The 15,786-nt window shown below is 46.1% G+C and overlaps 1 protein-coding gene across 3 annotated transcripts in view; it reads left to right on the top strand.

Moving 5' to 3' along the window:
* gcn1 (GCN1 activator of EIF2AK4) overlaps positions 1-15,786 on the top strand; it is a 199,526-nt gene that overhangs the window by 80,273 nt on the left and 103,467 nt on the right. For all 3 annotated transcript variants that reach the window (XM_072498447.1, XM_072498433.1, XM_072498440.1), the window contains exons 20-23: positions 7,869-7,993; positions 9,645-9,823; positions 13,776-13,869; positions 14,665-14,778. In XM_072498447.1, coding sequence (XP_072354548.1) covers positions 7,869-7,993; positions 9,645-9,823; positions 13,776-13,869; positions 14,665-14,778 — 512 coding nt within the window. The remainder of the gene's footprint in view (positions 1-7,868; positions 7,994-9,644; positions 9,824-13,775; positions 13,870-14,664; positions 14,779-15,786) is intronic.

Raw genomic sequence — 15,786 nt, 5'->3', positions numbered from 1 at the left:
GGATCTCCAGGCTTCCAGTAACAACAAATTCATTGAGCAGGGTAAGCAGCCAATTGTCGTGAAGTATTCTCTCAGACAGCAAACCAGGAAGTAATCTGCAAAGATTATCCTTCACTTTTGATTAAATGTTGGAGTGAAATAAATGATTGGGACTTGCACATGAGATTAATTTAGAAATTAAAATCTCATGAATTTAAAAATCTAGAATTTTTTTTTAAAAAACGCATTTTATTCAAACTTGTAAATAAGTAGGTTACAGCAAATAAACACCCCGGGAAACATTCTTCCCAATAATCAAATGTACAGTTTGTACAGATTTTTCTCCTTTTTCACCCCCCCCCCCCCCCCCCCCCCCTCTGCGACGAACAGCTCCTCAAACCCGGTCACAAACACCCCCCACCTTTTCTCAAACTCCCCTGCTGAGCCCCTTAACTCATACTTTATCTTCTCTAACTGCAGAAAGTCATACAGGTCACCCAGCCATGCTGCTACCCCCGGTGGCGATGCCGACCGCCACTCCAGCAAAATCCGTCGCCGGCAAAACGGAGAATCACGCCGGCGGAGAATCATGCCCAGGCTGTCTGAACACAACCAGTGAGAATCCCCAAATGTAACACTTCAGAGCTTATAATCATTCAAACAAAATGCACAAATATACTGTAAATACATAGATTTAAATCAGCAGTTCCCAATCCGAGAGGCGAAGGCCAAGACATCGGCCTTCCTCCTCTCCATGAGCTCCGGCTTCTCTGAAACCCCAAATATCGCCACCAAAGGGTCCGGGTCCACTCCCTCTTCCATTATCCCGGCTAAGACCATGAACACTCCCGCCCAGAATCTTCCGAATTTTTCACAACCCCAAAACATATGCGCATGATTCGCTGGCCCCCGCCCACACCTTTCACACTCATCTGCTACCCCCTGAAAGAACCCACTCATTCTCGCCCGAGTCATATGCACCCTGTGCACCACCTTAAACTGTATCAGGCTCATATTTGCACAAGAGGAGGTCCCGTTTATCCTTCGCAGTGCCTCACTCCATACTCCCCAATTGATCTCCATTCCCAACTCCGCTTCCCATTTCTCCTTGATCTTCACCACCCACTCGCCTCCCTGCTCCCCCAGCCACTTATATATATCCCCAATTCTTCCCTCCCCTTCCACATCCGGAAGCAGCAGTCGCTCCAGCAGGGTGTATCCCGGCAATCTAGGGAACCCCTTCCAGAGCTTTTGTGCAAAGTCCCTAACCTGTAGATACTTGAACTCACTACCCCTCGGCAGCTCTACCCTCTCCCTTAGCTCCTCCAGACTGGCGAACCCTTCCACCAAATACAAATCCTTCACCTTGACCAGCCCCACTTCCCTCCACCTCCTGTATACACTATCCATCCCCCCCGGCTCAAACCCATGATTCTCACACAGCAGCGTTAGCACCGACATCCCTTCCACCCTAAAATGCCTCCTCAGCTGATTCTATATCTTCACCGTGGACTGCACCACTGGGCTCCTTGAATACCTACTCGGAGCCATTGGCAATGCTGCCATCACCATAGCGCTCAAACTAGAGCCCTTACAAGATTCCTCCTCCATCCTAACCCAGTCTACCCCTTCTCCTTCCCACCACCGCAGCGCCTTGTCCACATTCGCCACCCAATAATAATGAAGCAAGTTTGGCAACTCCAATCCCCCCTGCTGCCTCTGCCTCTAGCAGGGTCCTCCCCACCCTCGGCAAAATATTCATTTTCACCACTTGGACCCTTCCCACCAACGTTAAGTGCAGTGTATCCCACCTCTTAAGATCCTCCCTGGCCTCCTCCACCAGCTTCGTTAAGTTCCACTTATGGAGCCCCGTCCATTGCCTCGCTACCTGAATTCCCAAGTACCTAAACCTATCCCTTGCTACCGTAAATGGCATCCCCCCCAAATTAGCCCGCTGTGCCAGCTCATTCACTGGGAATACCTTGCTTTTCCCTACATTCAGCTTGTATCCCGAGAACCCTCCAAACCTCCCCAACACGCCCATGATCCTTCCCATACTCTCCAACGGATCCGAAACATACAGCAAGAGGTCATCGGCATAGAGCGACACCCGATGCTCCCTCTGTCCCCTCATTATCCCCTGCCTCTCTGCCGACCCCCTGAGAGCTATCGCCAATGGCTCTGGCCAGCGCAAACAGCAGCGGCAACAGCCGCACCCCTGCCTCGTACCCCTGTGTAAGTCAAAGCTTCGTGAGCCCATATCATTCGTCCTCACCCTCGCTCTTGGCGCCACATACAGCAAACGCACCCAATGCACAAATCTCGGCCCAAACCCAAACCTTCCCAAAACTTCGAACAAGTACCACCCGATCAAATGCTTTCTCCGCGTCCATGGACACCACCACCTCCGGTACCAGAGCTCTCGACGGATTCTTCACCACATTCAACAGCCGTCTTATATTACTCGCGAGCTGCCTGCCCTTCACGAAGCCTGTTTGATCTTCTGCAACCACCCCCGGGTCACAATCCTCCATCCTCTCAGCCAACAACTTAGCCAATACTTTCACATCCGTGTTCAATAGGGATATGGGTCTATACGACCCACATTCCACCGGATCCTTCCCTTTTTTGGGGATTAGTGTGATTTCTGCCTGCTTCATTCTTTCCAGCAGCTCCCCCTTCTCCAGTGCTTCATTAAACACCCCCCCCCACAGATGTGGTGCCAGGTCCGCCACAAATTCCTTATAAAATTCTGCCGGGTACCCATCCGGCCCAGGGGCCTTCCCCGACTTCATACCCCTGATACTATCCAGCACCTCCCTCAGCCCCAGACAATGCCTGTCTCTTTGCTTCCTCCCCCTGGGGAAATTCCAGCTCGTCCAGAAACCACCCCATGTCCCCCTCCTCTCCTCCTGGGCCTGCCTCATAAAGTCCCTGGTAATACTCTCTAAATGCCTCATTTATCTTCCCTGGCTCTGACACCACATCCCCGGCCCCAGTCCGGATCTTCAATATTTCCCTGGACGCAGCCTGCCTCCGCAGCTGGTGCGCCAGCCTTCTCCCCATACTCGTATTGCACCCCTCTTGCCCTACAGTTGCCCTACCGCCCTCCCCGTTGTCAGCCTGTCAAATTGCCCCTACAACTTTTTCCTCCTCGCCAATCCCTCCACGGTGGGCACTCTCAAATATTCCCTGTCCACCCCCACTATCTCGCTCACTAGACGGTCATGTTCCGCCCTCCTTTCCTTATTCGCACGAACCGTAAATGATATCATTTCTCCCCGGACCACTGCCTTCAGTGCTTCCCAAAAAATGCCCGCCGACACCTCTCCAATCGGATTGAACTCCACATAATCCCTAATTGCCAACCGCACCTTAACACAAAAATCTCCATCCGCCAACAACCCCGAGTCAAGCCTCCACCCCGGCCTCTGCTCTCATCCCGTACTGAACCGAATATCCAGCCAGTGGGGTGCATTGTCCGAGATAACTATCCCCGCAGACACTGCCCCCGCCACCCCAACCAAAATCTCCCGACTCACTACAAAGTAATCAATCCTCGAATATACCTTATAGCCATGTGAAAAGAAGGATTACTCCCTTCCCCCTGGGTTCTGAAAGCGCCATGGATCCACCATACCCATCCTCTCCATAAACCCCCCCAGCTCCCTTGCCATTTGCTCCCTACCCATCGACCTGGGGCTCGATCTATCCACCCTCAGTTCCAGGACTGTCAAAATCTCCTCCCATGATCAACTTTACGTGGCCAAATCCGGGATTGCTGCCAGCAACCCCCTCATAAAACCCACATCATCCCAATTTGAGGCATGCACATTTACCAACACTACCGGTGCCCCTTCCAATACCCCACTCACAATCACATATCTCCCACCTGGATCCCTCACCTCCTTCGCATTCACAAATTCCATTTTTTTGCTAATTAAAATCGCCACACCCCTCGATTTCAACTCAAACTCCGAGTGACAAACCTGCCCAACCCACCCCTTCCTTAACCTAACCTGGTCCTTCACACGGAGGTGTGTCTCCTGCAAAAAGACAAACCCCGCTTTCAAGCTCCTGAGGTGCGCGAACACCCACGACCTTTTAACCGGCCCATTCAGTCCCCGGACATTCCACGTTACCAACCTTACCGGAGGCTTGCGCTTCCAATCCCCTCTACCGTCCGTCATCTTCCCCACTTAACTCCTGCCCCTTTAATTCCACTCTGTACCTAGCCCATCCCAGATGGCCCCTTGCTTCGCCCTTGACCATGTCATCTCTCACCCCCCTGCTGCGTCGCAGAAACCCCCCGCCCGCTTTTCCCCTTTCCCTTCTCCCCCCCCCCCCCCCCCCCCCCCCCTTTCCCCCAGCCACCCCTCTTGGCCTTTTCCCCCACCACCTCACTTCTGTTCACCAGCATAACCTGCAGGCGCGGCTGCCCTGCCCAAAGGCACATCCTAATGACCCCCCCACATTCCTCAGCTCAAAGAAGGCCACCTGCTGGCCTTACCCTCCCCCACCCAAACAAGGACTTCTCCTGAACTCCAGGTAGCCGTCTCCAAAAGCAAAGAAACAGATGTTAAACACAAATAGTCCCATGAAACAGGAGGGGGGATGGGAACATCCATCCCCACATAAACTTTTCACCCCTACAACTCCTTACAATCTCAACATTAAACAGAAACCCCCACATAAAAAGGTGAAAATCCCCCAATCACTACACCCACTTCAAACATGCTCCCGACCATTACATAGTGCCAGCAACCCGGTTCCCAAGCATTGTCCACTCTATTCTCCCCCAGTTTATGCTCTGTAATGAAGTCTTCGGCCGCTTCTGGGGCCTCGAAATAATACTCCCGGTCTCCGAACATCACCCATAATTTTGCCGGGTAGAGCACCCCAAACCTGATCTGCCGCCAGAACAGCACTGCCTTGGCCTTGTTGAAACCTACCTGCCGTTTTGCCAACTCGTTTCTGATGTCCTGATAAATCCGGACGTTATTTCCCTCCCAGTCGCAGCTACGCTTCTCCCTAGCCCACCGTAGAATTTTCTCTTTCTCCACAAATTTATGGAGTCTCACGATCATCGCCCGCGGCGGCGCCCCAGCTCTAGGATTTTGCAACAGAGACCTATGCCTCTGTCCACTTCAGGGGCCTTATCTAGCACCCCTTCTGTCACCAGTCCCGCCAGCATCCTCGAGACGTACCTCGTGGCACTCACACCGTCCACTCCTTCAGGCAGGCCCACAATTCGCAGTTTCTGTCTTCTCGAGGTATTCTGCTCCTCAACCTTTGCCCTCAGCGTTTTACAAAGGTCTCCTAGGAGCCCCACCTCCGCCTCCAGAGCCACCACACGATCGCTGTGGTCCGAGATCACTCCTTCAATCTCCTGAACCTGTGACCCCTGCATCTCCAAACACCTCTCCATCCGCTCCAAAGTACTCTTCAGGGGTGCCACAGCTTCTGCAATGGCCTTTGCATGATCCTCACACATTTCGTTCCTCTGCTTATGGAATTCCTGCTTGATAAAAGTCATCAGTTCCTGTATCTGGGGCCTTACAGCTTGCCCCTCCCCTGCCTGCATGCTGGAAGAGACTGTCTGTGAAGCACAAGACTGTTTCAACTTTCCAGCCAAACCTCTCACTATTTTCTGCCGGGTCCGGTGATCAGAAGACATACCATTCCAGGGGTAAACTATTCCTCTAACATTCACCTACGCCTTTTCTTCAAAATTTCACCCGGATCTGGGTAAAAAGAGCCCTATTCTGTGACTTTGAAGAGCAACAGCCCTTTATGTGACCAATCACTCCATGGTCACAAGCGGAAGTCCAAAAATCTAGAGTTTTTAAGCATAATGGAGAAATATGACATTCCACAAATATAGGATTAGCTTTTGAGGCCCAGAGAGGTTTGTGGGCAGTAATTTTGAATTTAGTGAGACATTTAAAAACCCAGTTGCACCTCATTCAACAAGATGTAATCATTTTACAGTGCAACTAACAATGTAAAAATGGAAGTTCTCATCTGTTCAGTGATTAATAATTGATTGTAGTCTGCAGGGACTTCAGCGAACCATGTGAAGAAGGTTAGAATGGCTAAGAGCATAGGAGCAGGAGTCAGCCATTTGGCTCATTGAGCCTTCTCCGCCATTCAGTTAGATCCTGGCTGATCATCTACCTCAACGCCAATTCCCTGCGCTTTCCTTTATGCCTTGTGTCATTATTATCCAGAAAATGACCAACTTCTGTCTTGAGCGTGCTCAATGATTGAGCAATCCCAAATATTCACCACCCTCTGAGTGAAGAAATTCTTCTGCATCTTAGTCCTAAATGGCCTGCCCTTATTCTGAGACTGTCCTCTGGTTCCAGACTTAGCAGTCAGGGTAAACATCCTATCTACATCCGCACTGTCACATCCTGTAAGAGTCTTGTAAGTTTCAATGAACTATATCTTCTGGGTTTTCATGTTTAATTGTGGATTCAAAGATGCTGCCAGTTTCAGAGGAATAATGTCTGTGAAAGTTGACAATTTCACCATCATTACTACTGCAAACTCTCGGCAAATATAGGGGAAGACCAAACAAATCACTGTAATAAACAAAGTTACTTTGCAAACCATTTGAGCATGAATCACAAGTGGAGTTTTTGCTGCTGGATGAAGAGCCCTTTATTACAATGTTATGGGCTAATCTGCTAACATACCCATTCTATCTCCCAATTTGTATCTATGTGGCCGTGCCTTCAAGTGCCAAGGCCCAGTTGGGTTCTCTCACTGAACCCCTTTCTTTCTTTACAATGCTCCTTCAGTCCTACATTTTTGACCAAGCTTTTGGTCATCTTCCCTAATATCTCCTTATCTGACTCAAATTTTGTTTTATAATGCAGCTGTGAAGTACCTTGTGGTGTTTTATTCCTTTAAAGATGCTTTATAAAGACAAGTTGTTGTTGTAATCCAACTCCACCTCCAGCTGCTGTGACTCTGCGCACACACCCTCAACACAGAACATCTCGCTTCGCAATCCTACTGTGTTAGCCAACAAATCTTAAATACACTGGCAAGCAGAAACATCTGGGCCGACAACATCTGCTGTCATGCAACATCAAAATTGATCATGTCTTCTCAACCCATCCGATATAAGGCCTTGTTCTGAAACTGGAGATTCATTTTTCTTCCCCCCCCCCCCCCCCCCCCGGCTTCACCCACCACACCCTGTTGTGTCCTCATTGCAATAAATCTGTTGATTCTATTGAGGTTTATTAAAATGTTAATTACATTTCTTGTGGGTTTTCTTTTTCGGTTTCCTAACAAACTGATGGCTATCAGTTCCAGCATTAAGGGTCACTTTGTTTCTGTATTTGTTGATAGGTGAGGCTCTCCGTAAGTAGATTTGCTGCTGCCTCTTCACTGACTAAGAACTGATTCTTGGGTCCCATCCATAAATAACATAGACATTTATCAAATTCTGTACCAGCTATCACTTTTGATGCCATTTAACACCATAACTACAAGCAATAAATCATCATCTCTGTTAGCAGTGCTGACTAGCACACAATGCGAAAGGAGGATTTGGTGTTCCCAAGCAGAGTCGTTGAATCGAATGCTCTTGGTGTAGATCTTTACTCTGCTCAATTTACAGAAAGATGATTCCTCATTAGAATTTTCTTGCATTTATTCATAAAAGTATGCTCTTTACTGGTGAGTACACAGCTGAGAATGGAGAGCAGAGTAGGTTATGTTACAATGATGCCTAGACTTAAAACACACCTGGACTTGGTGCATAGTATGTCGGGTTGTATTTAATGTGAAGGTGAAATACGCTAGGCTCTATAATTTTCAGCTCCTTGCAGGTTCAATTGCCTGGCCCTGATTGTGCGTTTATTGTTTTGCAGAGGCTGCTCAAGCAGGACTATGGTCGACCATTCTCCTGAGACTGAAGCTGGACCCTTCCGAGTTCATTAAGAAGCATCTGACTGACATTCTGCCCAGTGTCACCTCCCAGTCAGTCAAGAACCAGGTCAGACTATATGCCCATTTTGTTGTTTGAATTCCTTGTAATATACAGACATTGAAACATTCACCATCTTTATTGTATTCCCTGACTATATTAAAATGTGATCAGCCATAAGTCTGTTGACCAGTGGGTGGGGTGTGAAAGAAATAACAATAGTTTGGCAGGCAAGACTGCTCCCATCAAATTGTGTGCAATTTCTTTCATCATTTGGGGAATTGGGAACTTTAAGTAATTCAACAAAAGTAGTTTGTGAAACTCCACGCTAAATTTTCATTGTTCCCTCTTCCTCCCCTGCCAGTTGGAAAGAGTCATTAAGTGGAAGTGCAGAATTTCAATCCCTTATTTCAACTTTCATATACAATTGAATACTCTCTCATTGAACTGACTGAAATTTTTGATTTAGGCATTTACAAATTCCTTCCATACTATTGGCATGGAGCTCTGGATTGCACACTTATTACTGCAGCAATAAGCATTTTCTTTTATTGTTGGATGTGGGCATTGCTGGCAAGGCCAGCATTTGTTGCCTATCCCTAATTGCCTTTTCAAAGAACAAAGAAATGTACAGCACAGGAACAGGCCCTTCGGCCCTCCAAGCCCGTGCCGACCATGCTGCCCGACTAAACTACAATCTTCTACACTTCCTGGGTCCGTATCCTTCTATTCCCATCCTATTCATGTATTTGTCAAGATGCCCCTTAAATGTCCCTATCGTCCCTGCTTCCACCACCTCCTCCGGGAGCGAGTTCCAGGCACCCACTACCCTCTGCGTAAAAAACTTGCCTCGTACATCTACTCTAAACCTTGCCCCTCTCACCTTAAACCTATGCCCCCTAGTAATTGACCCCTCTACCCTGGTTGTGTGCCTTGAACCGCTGCAGTCCATTGGATGCAGGTATGCCCACTACTGTTAGGTAGGGATTATAGCTGACCTCCCTGCGACTAACCTTCTTGAACATCCAGCCTTAGGTCACTGACTGTCTGGAGTTTACTCGTTCTCCTCGTGTCTGCATGGGTTTCTTCCATTTAATCTGGTTTCTTCCCACAGTCCAGCGATGTGCAGGTCAGGTAGATTGGCCTTGAGCAATGCGCAGGGTTACAGGGGTGGTAACGGGAAAGTGGGCCTAGGTAGAGTGCTCTTTCAGAGGGTCGGATTAGACTCGATGGGCAGAATGGCCTCCTGCATTGTAGGAATTCTATGGATTCGAACTTAAAACCAGTGTTTATACTACTTTTAGTTTTCTGTTGCTTATCTGCATATGGGATTAATGAGGAAAATCTGGACACTTAAATACATTACTCCGCGTTACTCTTTCCAGTCTGCATCAAAGGCCTGAAATATTGAGACATCAAGGCCTTTTAGACAATAGTGAATTACGCATATCAAATTTTAGAAATAGAAAATGATCCCCACCATAATCCCAGCCCAAGATAATGTCAGCATCCTAACTTTGGTGCTGTTCTTTTCGCAGTACTTCCTGAAAGTGATCTAGCATTGTAATGTGCTAAAATAGTGTAGTCTTGTGAGTTATTAACACTAAAATAACCAGAGCAAACTATACACTTCACATTACAACATAAATTCCATTGAGCAATTAAACCAATTTTGGGACATTGACTCGTTGGATTTGACTCTGTTCCACTTCCTTCCTAGGCCATTATGAATGCTGTGGGCTCTTTGTCCGTCCTTGCTTCAGCAGTCGTGTTGCCACACGTGAGTAGCCTGATCGCGAATATGTTGGAAAACCATGCTTTTCACCAAGTGACTAAAGAAGAGTATGAAATCATGCTGGTTCCTGACGGAGTACTGTATGACAAGTCCCTCATCCAAATGTAAGTAATGATTATTTCTAATATTTAGTCCGTCTATACAAAGCAAAATAAATTTGAGGAGGTGGACAGGAGAGTGGTAGATAGATGATGAATTGACCTCTTGAACCCACAGCCTGTGCTGCCATTTTACCATGCCATTATAATAAACTTTGCACAGTATATAATGTTTCCCTCCCATTGTCGACAGCAGTCTCAAAAAGATTCTCTGCCATTTTATTTCTCTGCCCTGTGCATTAGTGAAATTTTATAGTGCTGTAGACCTATGCAGTTGGGGTTTTTGCCCCAATTATTTTACAAGTTGCCAGAGCGATTATTTTTGAGAGCATAGTTTGGTTCTCACTGATGCAGGAGTAAAGGTTTTGTGACATTTGAAGTCCTGTTGCTGCTTGTTACTGTCAACCTATAGGCATCTCACTCTAATGTTCTAGCAGTCAAGCGAGGATACTTTACCTCCTGTAACGCCTGTGGGTCCACCTGTTAACATTCCCCTTAAGCTGCTCCAACCACCAAGCAACTTTATTTAAAAGCACAGATAGAAACCATTCAGGGCAAACTATTCTCATCAATGCCACAATAAATCTGCAAGGTGCATGTGTTGACCAACACTATCACAGGGCCACAGAGATACAGCTGACTGAGGTCATTTTGAAAGCAAATTTGTCCTGCCTAAAATTACACGATGCCAACTGCAGAAATCTACATATTTTGCAACATTTGGTTTGTTTTTTCGGGAGCAATGTAGGAAGTTGAGATGGTCTCCTTCCTCCTTTGAGATAAGTTCTCAAATTCCATGGACGACATTACTTAGAAGTTTTTCTTTTGTTCTCATGCTGAGCTGGTACTGTTGGAACTGTGGGTTTATATTTTTGTGTTTCGAGATTGCTTTCTCACTCTGTTGTCATGTCTGGTTAAATAATCACATGCATTTCAGAGAAATGTCATACTAGGAAGGAGAAGAGAAATCACCTGACCAAAGTGACATTGCAAAGAGAATCATTTCTTAAAATAGCTCGTGTCCCTCCCATTCTCCTCTTCCCTTTCTCCTTTTCTTCCCATCACCACCTCCCCCGCACAACTTAGCCCAACAAAAAAAGGGCTCAACACGGAGAAGTGTGAGGTGATTCATTTTGGTAGGGCGAACATAGAGAAATAATTTGGAAAAATAAGTGTGTGCAGGAGCAAAAGCACCTGGATGTACATTTCCATTAGTCAGTGAAGGTAGCAGGTCAGGTGGTGAGGGCAGTTAATAAAAGCATACAGTATCCTGGGCTTTATTAACACTGGCATAGAGCACAAGAGCAAGGAGGTTGTGCTGAACTTGTAAAAGACACTAGTTAGGGATTAAATAGAGCGACTAGTTTCCTTTTTCTCTTTTTTGGCCAGTGTGCACACGATGGGCTGAATGGCTTTCTGCACCGTAACTTTTCTGTGGTTAAATCTCAGCTGAAGTTTGTGTACAGTTCTGGGCGCCACACTTTAGGTAGGATGTGAATGCATTGGAGAAAGTGCAGAAGAGATTTACAAAAATGGTTCCAGGGTTGGAAACTTCAAATATGCAGATAGATTGGAGAGGTTAGGACTGTTCTCCTTGGAGAGGTAAAGACTAAGAGGAGATTTTACAGAGGCATTCACAATCATGAGGGGACTGGACAGAGTAGATAGAGAGAAACTGTTCCCCATCATAAAAGGATCAAGAATGAGAGGGCCCAGAGTTAAAGCAAAGGTGATGCTATATTTTTCTTCAAGTGGTTCATGGTTGGAACGCACTGCCTGGAAGTGTGGTGGAGGTGGGTTCAATTGAGGTATTCAAGTGAGTATTAGATGATTGTTTCTATTCAAACAATGTGCGGAGTTATGGGGGAAGGCAGACGATTGGCACCAAGTCAAAATGGTCATTTGGAGAGCATCATGAAATGCTTCGAGTGGCTAGTCATGAGACGGATCACTGCCAGCCACCCAGACAGTCTCAATCCACAACAGTTTGCCTATCACCGCAATAGGTCCACAGCAGATGCTATCTCCCTGGCTCTACAATCAACACTCGAACACCTCGACTACAAGGACATCTATGTAAGGCTGCTGTTCACTGACTACAGCTCCGCCTTCAACACCATTATCCTGACAAGACTAATAACCAAACTCTGCAATCTTGGACTTGACCCCTCCCTGTGCAGCTGGATCCTTAACTTCCTCACCAACAGACCATTTTCTGTCACGATAGGCAACAGCACCTCGTCCACAGTAGTCCTCAACACTGGAGCCCCGCAAGGATGTGTGCTCCGTCCTCTACTGTACTCTCTATACACACATGACTGTGTGGCAAGATTTAACTCCAACTCAATCTATAAGTTTGCGGATGATACGACTGTGGTGGGCCGTATCTCAAACAACGACGAATCAGACTACAAGAGGGAGATAAATCACTTGGTTGCACAGTGTACCGAAAACAACCTCTCTCTAAATGTTGTAAAGACCAAAGAACCGATCATCGACTTCAGGAAGCGTAGCACGACACACACTCCCGTCTGCATCAATGGCTGCGAAGTGGAGATGGTCGATAGCTTTAAGTTCCTGGAGGTCACCATCACCAACAGTCTGTCCTGGTCCACTCGCGTTGATGCAACAGTCAGGAAAGCCCAACAATGTCTCTACTTCCTACGGAAGCTAAAGAAATTTGGCATGTCTGCATCGACTACTGATGTGCGATAGAGAGCATCCTATCCGGCTGCATCGCAGTCTGGTATGGCAGCTGCTCAGTCCAAGATCGCAAGAAACTGCAGAGTGGTGAACTCCGCCCGAGGCATCACACAAACTTGCCACCCCCACATTGATTCTGTATACACCTCCCACTGCCTCAGGAAGGCAGACCGCATTATCAGAGACCCCTCCCACTCAGGCATTGCCTTCTTCCAGACCCTTCCATCAGGCAGAAGGTACAGAAGTCTGAAGCTCCGCACATCCAGACATAGGAACAGCTTTTTTCCCACAACTACAAGACTCCTCAACGACTCCCCCTCGGACTGATCTGTGCCCTGTAAGAACACTATTCACGGCGCCCTATGCTGCTCTTGCTCATGTATTTGCTTTGTTTGGCCCCTTGTTCCACACTAACCAATCACTGTTTGTCAATGTACCATTTGTCAATGTACTCTGTCGATTATTCTTTTGTTTACTGTGTACGTACTGTGTACATTCCCTTGATGCAGAAAAATACTTTTCACTGTACTTTGGTACATGTGACAATAAATCAAATCAAAGTGCCGACATGATGGGCCGAATACCTGCCTTGCATCAAAGCAATTCTGTGCTTTAAAGTGTATGATGGTAGAACTTTGTTTTTAATGAAAGGCAGCCGAGCTTGTGGTAGGTGCTGACAAATCTCAAACTGGCATGGCTCTGCAAAATTACTGCTCTTTTCTCCCACCCCCTGGTTTCCTACCTCTGCCAGGTGATTATGTGGCTGCAGGGTGGGGAGAATGTCTCGACAGAATGCTGCAGCCATTGTATTCTGCAACAGACTTGATTGGTCGGTGCTCTTTTTATATAGCATCCTTTATTTTTTTCTGAAAATGGTAGAAATTCTTCAGCTTACTTAATGGCAATACTTAGTTTTTCTACACAGTTTTATTATATCAATCGTCAATAATATAATTAAACAAAGCATTTTCACACTAACAACTGATTAGAAGATGCATCTACCAGTAATTTATACCTTGTAGTCAAAAAGAAAGTAATTGCAAAGTGCTTTAATCGAGGTGCAAGTATACTTGACATCTCCCTTTATTCAAGAGATTAACTGGAACTATTTTGTTGGGAGAGTTGAGGGAGGCGGTATCACAGGGCTATAAGAACAGTTAAAACAATTCCAGATATATTGGTCTGTGCATAATTTTCTCCTTTCCGACAATTTGTGTATTCGTGAGTTTTTATAATTCATTCTATTCTGTACTAGTACTCAACAGGAAACTACAAAGAAAGCTAATCTGAAACGAGAGAACAAAGCTTATTCTTTTAAGGAACAGATCATTGACATGGAACTTAAGGAGGTAATTAGCAATTTGTTTCATTGTGTCTCTTGGTCTGCTGTGCGTTTTCTTTTTAATATCCTTACGCCTACTTTCCAACCACCAGCCGAACAACTTTGAAACTCACCCTACCCTCAATGTGAATTTGTATTCCTTACTGGCAAGATGGTGAAGCCACTGGACTAGTAACCCAGAGGCCCAGCCTAGTGCTCTGGGCACACGGGTTTAAAATCCCACCACAGCAGCTGGTAGAATTTAAATTGAATCCATAAATTGGGAATTAAAAGCTGGTGTCAGTAAAGGTAAACATGAAACTATCATCAATTGTTGTAAAAGTCCAGCAAATTCACAGATGTCCTCAAGGGAAGGAAATCTGCCATCCTTACCTGGCCGAGTCCAGGCAATGTGGCTGACTCTTAACTACCCTCTGAAAAGGCCGTCGCAAGCTATTCAATTCAAGGGCAATTAGGGATGGGCAGCAAATGCTGGCCTTCCCAGTGCCACTCCTATCTCATGATAGAATAAAGAAAATAGCAAAAATTCCTAAATCCCAATGACCATTTTGGCACATTTTTTCTAAAACCTTAAACTATTATACTAGTTTTTGTATTATGACTTGCAATGATATGAAATCAACCAGACAAAATATTCAACACACTGAAGATGTGGGAAGTGTGAAACTAGCACTCATTTATAATTGCAATTTTTTTTTTGTGGCTAGAAAAAGCTGCTTATTAAGCATAGACTAACTTTTATTGGGACTGGTGTGTCACAGCAAATGTTAACATTGTTTTATTGTAAAACAATTTGTGACAGGAGATAAAGAAGAAGAAAGGTCTGAAGGATGAGGTGCAGCTGAGCAACAAGCAGAAAGAAATAATGCAGTGTCAGCTAGAAAAGGAGTCTGTGATCAGGAAGCGGTTACAACAGGTGCAGAGAAAAACAAAGTCTTCATTTGCAGACTCTTTGTTTTACAAATGTTTAATTTAGGGTGACTTTTGATTTCCTCAAAAACTATGGGATAACGAATCTTCATTCATGTACACCCCTTCAGTGTGGTAGCCATCATGGTATTGCAGGCAGCTGGAGCTCTACAGTGCTTCCTACTTCTGACATGTTAAAAGCCCTGGGTCTTGCCCCAATTTATTTTTATCCCACACCAAAAGTTCCTGCTGCCAAATGCTTGGGTCAAAATCTGCAGCCTCTCTGGGTAAGAAGGTTGGACTAATCGATCAGTATATAAAAAGTTGTACTGTTTTTGGCCTGTTTAGGTTTTTGTGTATGTTATATTTCCCTCGTTAGCCACAAAGAAAAGAAGTAGAGGTGGGATGCTCAAAGTTCGTCAAAAGCATAGTGCAGGGTTTATTTGGAGATGTTACTCTTACAGTACGAGATGGTGAACTGAAAGTCCACACAAACATTTTGCTGACGTCATTACAGATCATGTGAAGTGCCATTAGCAGGTAGTAATACTTGACTACATAACACTGTTCCTCCTATCAAGTTTCCCAGGAACTGATGGTGTCAGTTTTGACATTGAACTGTCAGAAAATATGAGCTGTCATTCTATTCAGGACAAATGTAAATGCTCTGGATCTCATGATAACAGCAGTGACAACACCAGGGCAGCACAGTGGTTAGCACAGTTGCTTCACAGAACCAGAGTCCCAGGTTCGATTCCCGGCTTGGGTCACTGCACGTTCTCCCCGCGTCAGCGTGGGTTTCCTCCGGGTGCTCCGGTTTCCTCCCACAGTCCAAAGATGTGCAGGATAGGTGGATTGACCATGCTAAATTGCCCCTTAGTGTCCAAAAGGTTAGATGGAGTTGCTCGGTTACGGGGATAGGGTGGAGGCGTGGTCTTAAGTAGGGTGCTCTTTCCAACAGCCGGTGCAGACTCGATGGGCCGAATGACCTCCTTCTGCACTGTAAATTCTATGA

The sequence above is a fragment of the Scyliorhinus torazame genome, chromosome 1 (assembly GCF_047496885.1).
Source record: "Scyliorhinus torazame isolate Kashiwa2021f chromosome 1, sScyTor2.1, whole genome shotgun sequence".
Classification (NCBI taxonomy): domain Eukaryota; kingdom Metazoa; phylum Chordata; class Chondrichthyes; order Carcharhiniformes; family Scyliorhinidae; genus Scyliorhinus; species Scyliorhinus torazame.
This window is presented reverse-complemented; position numbering and strand designations above follow the sequence as displayed.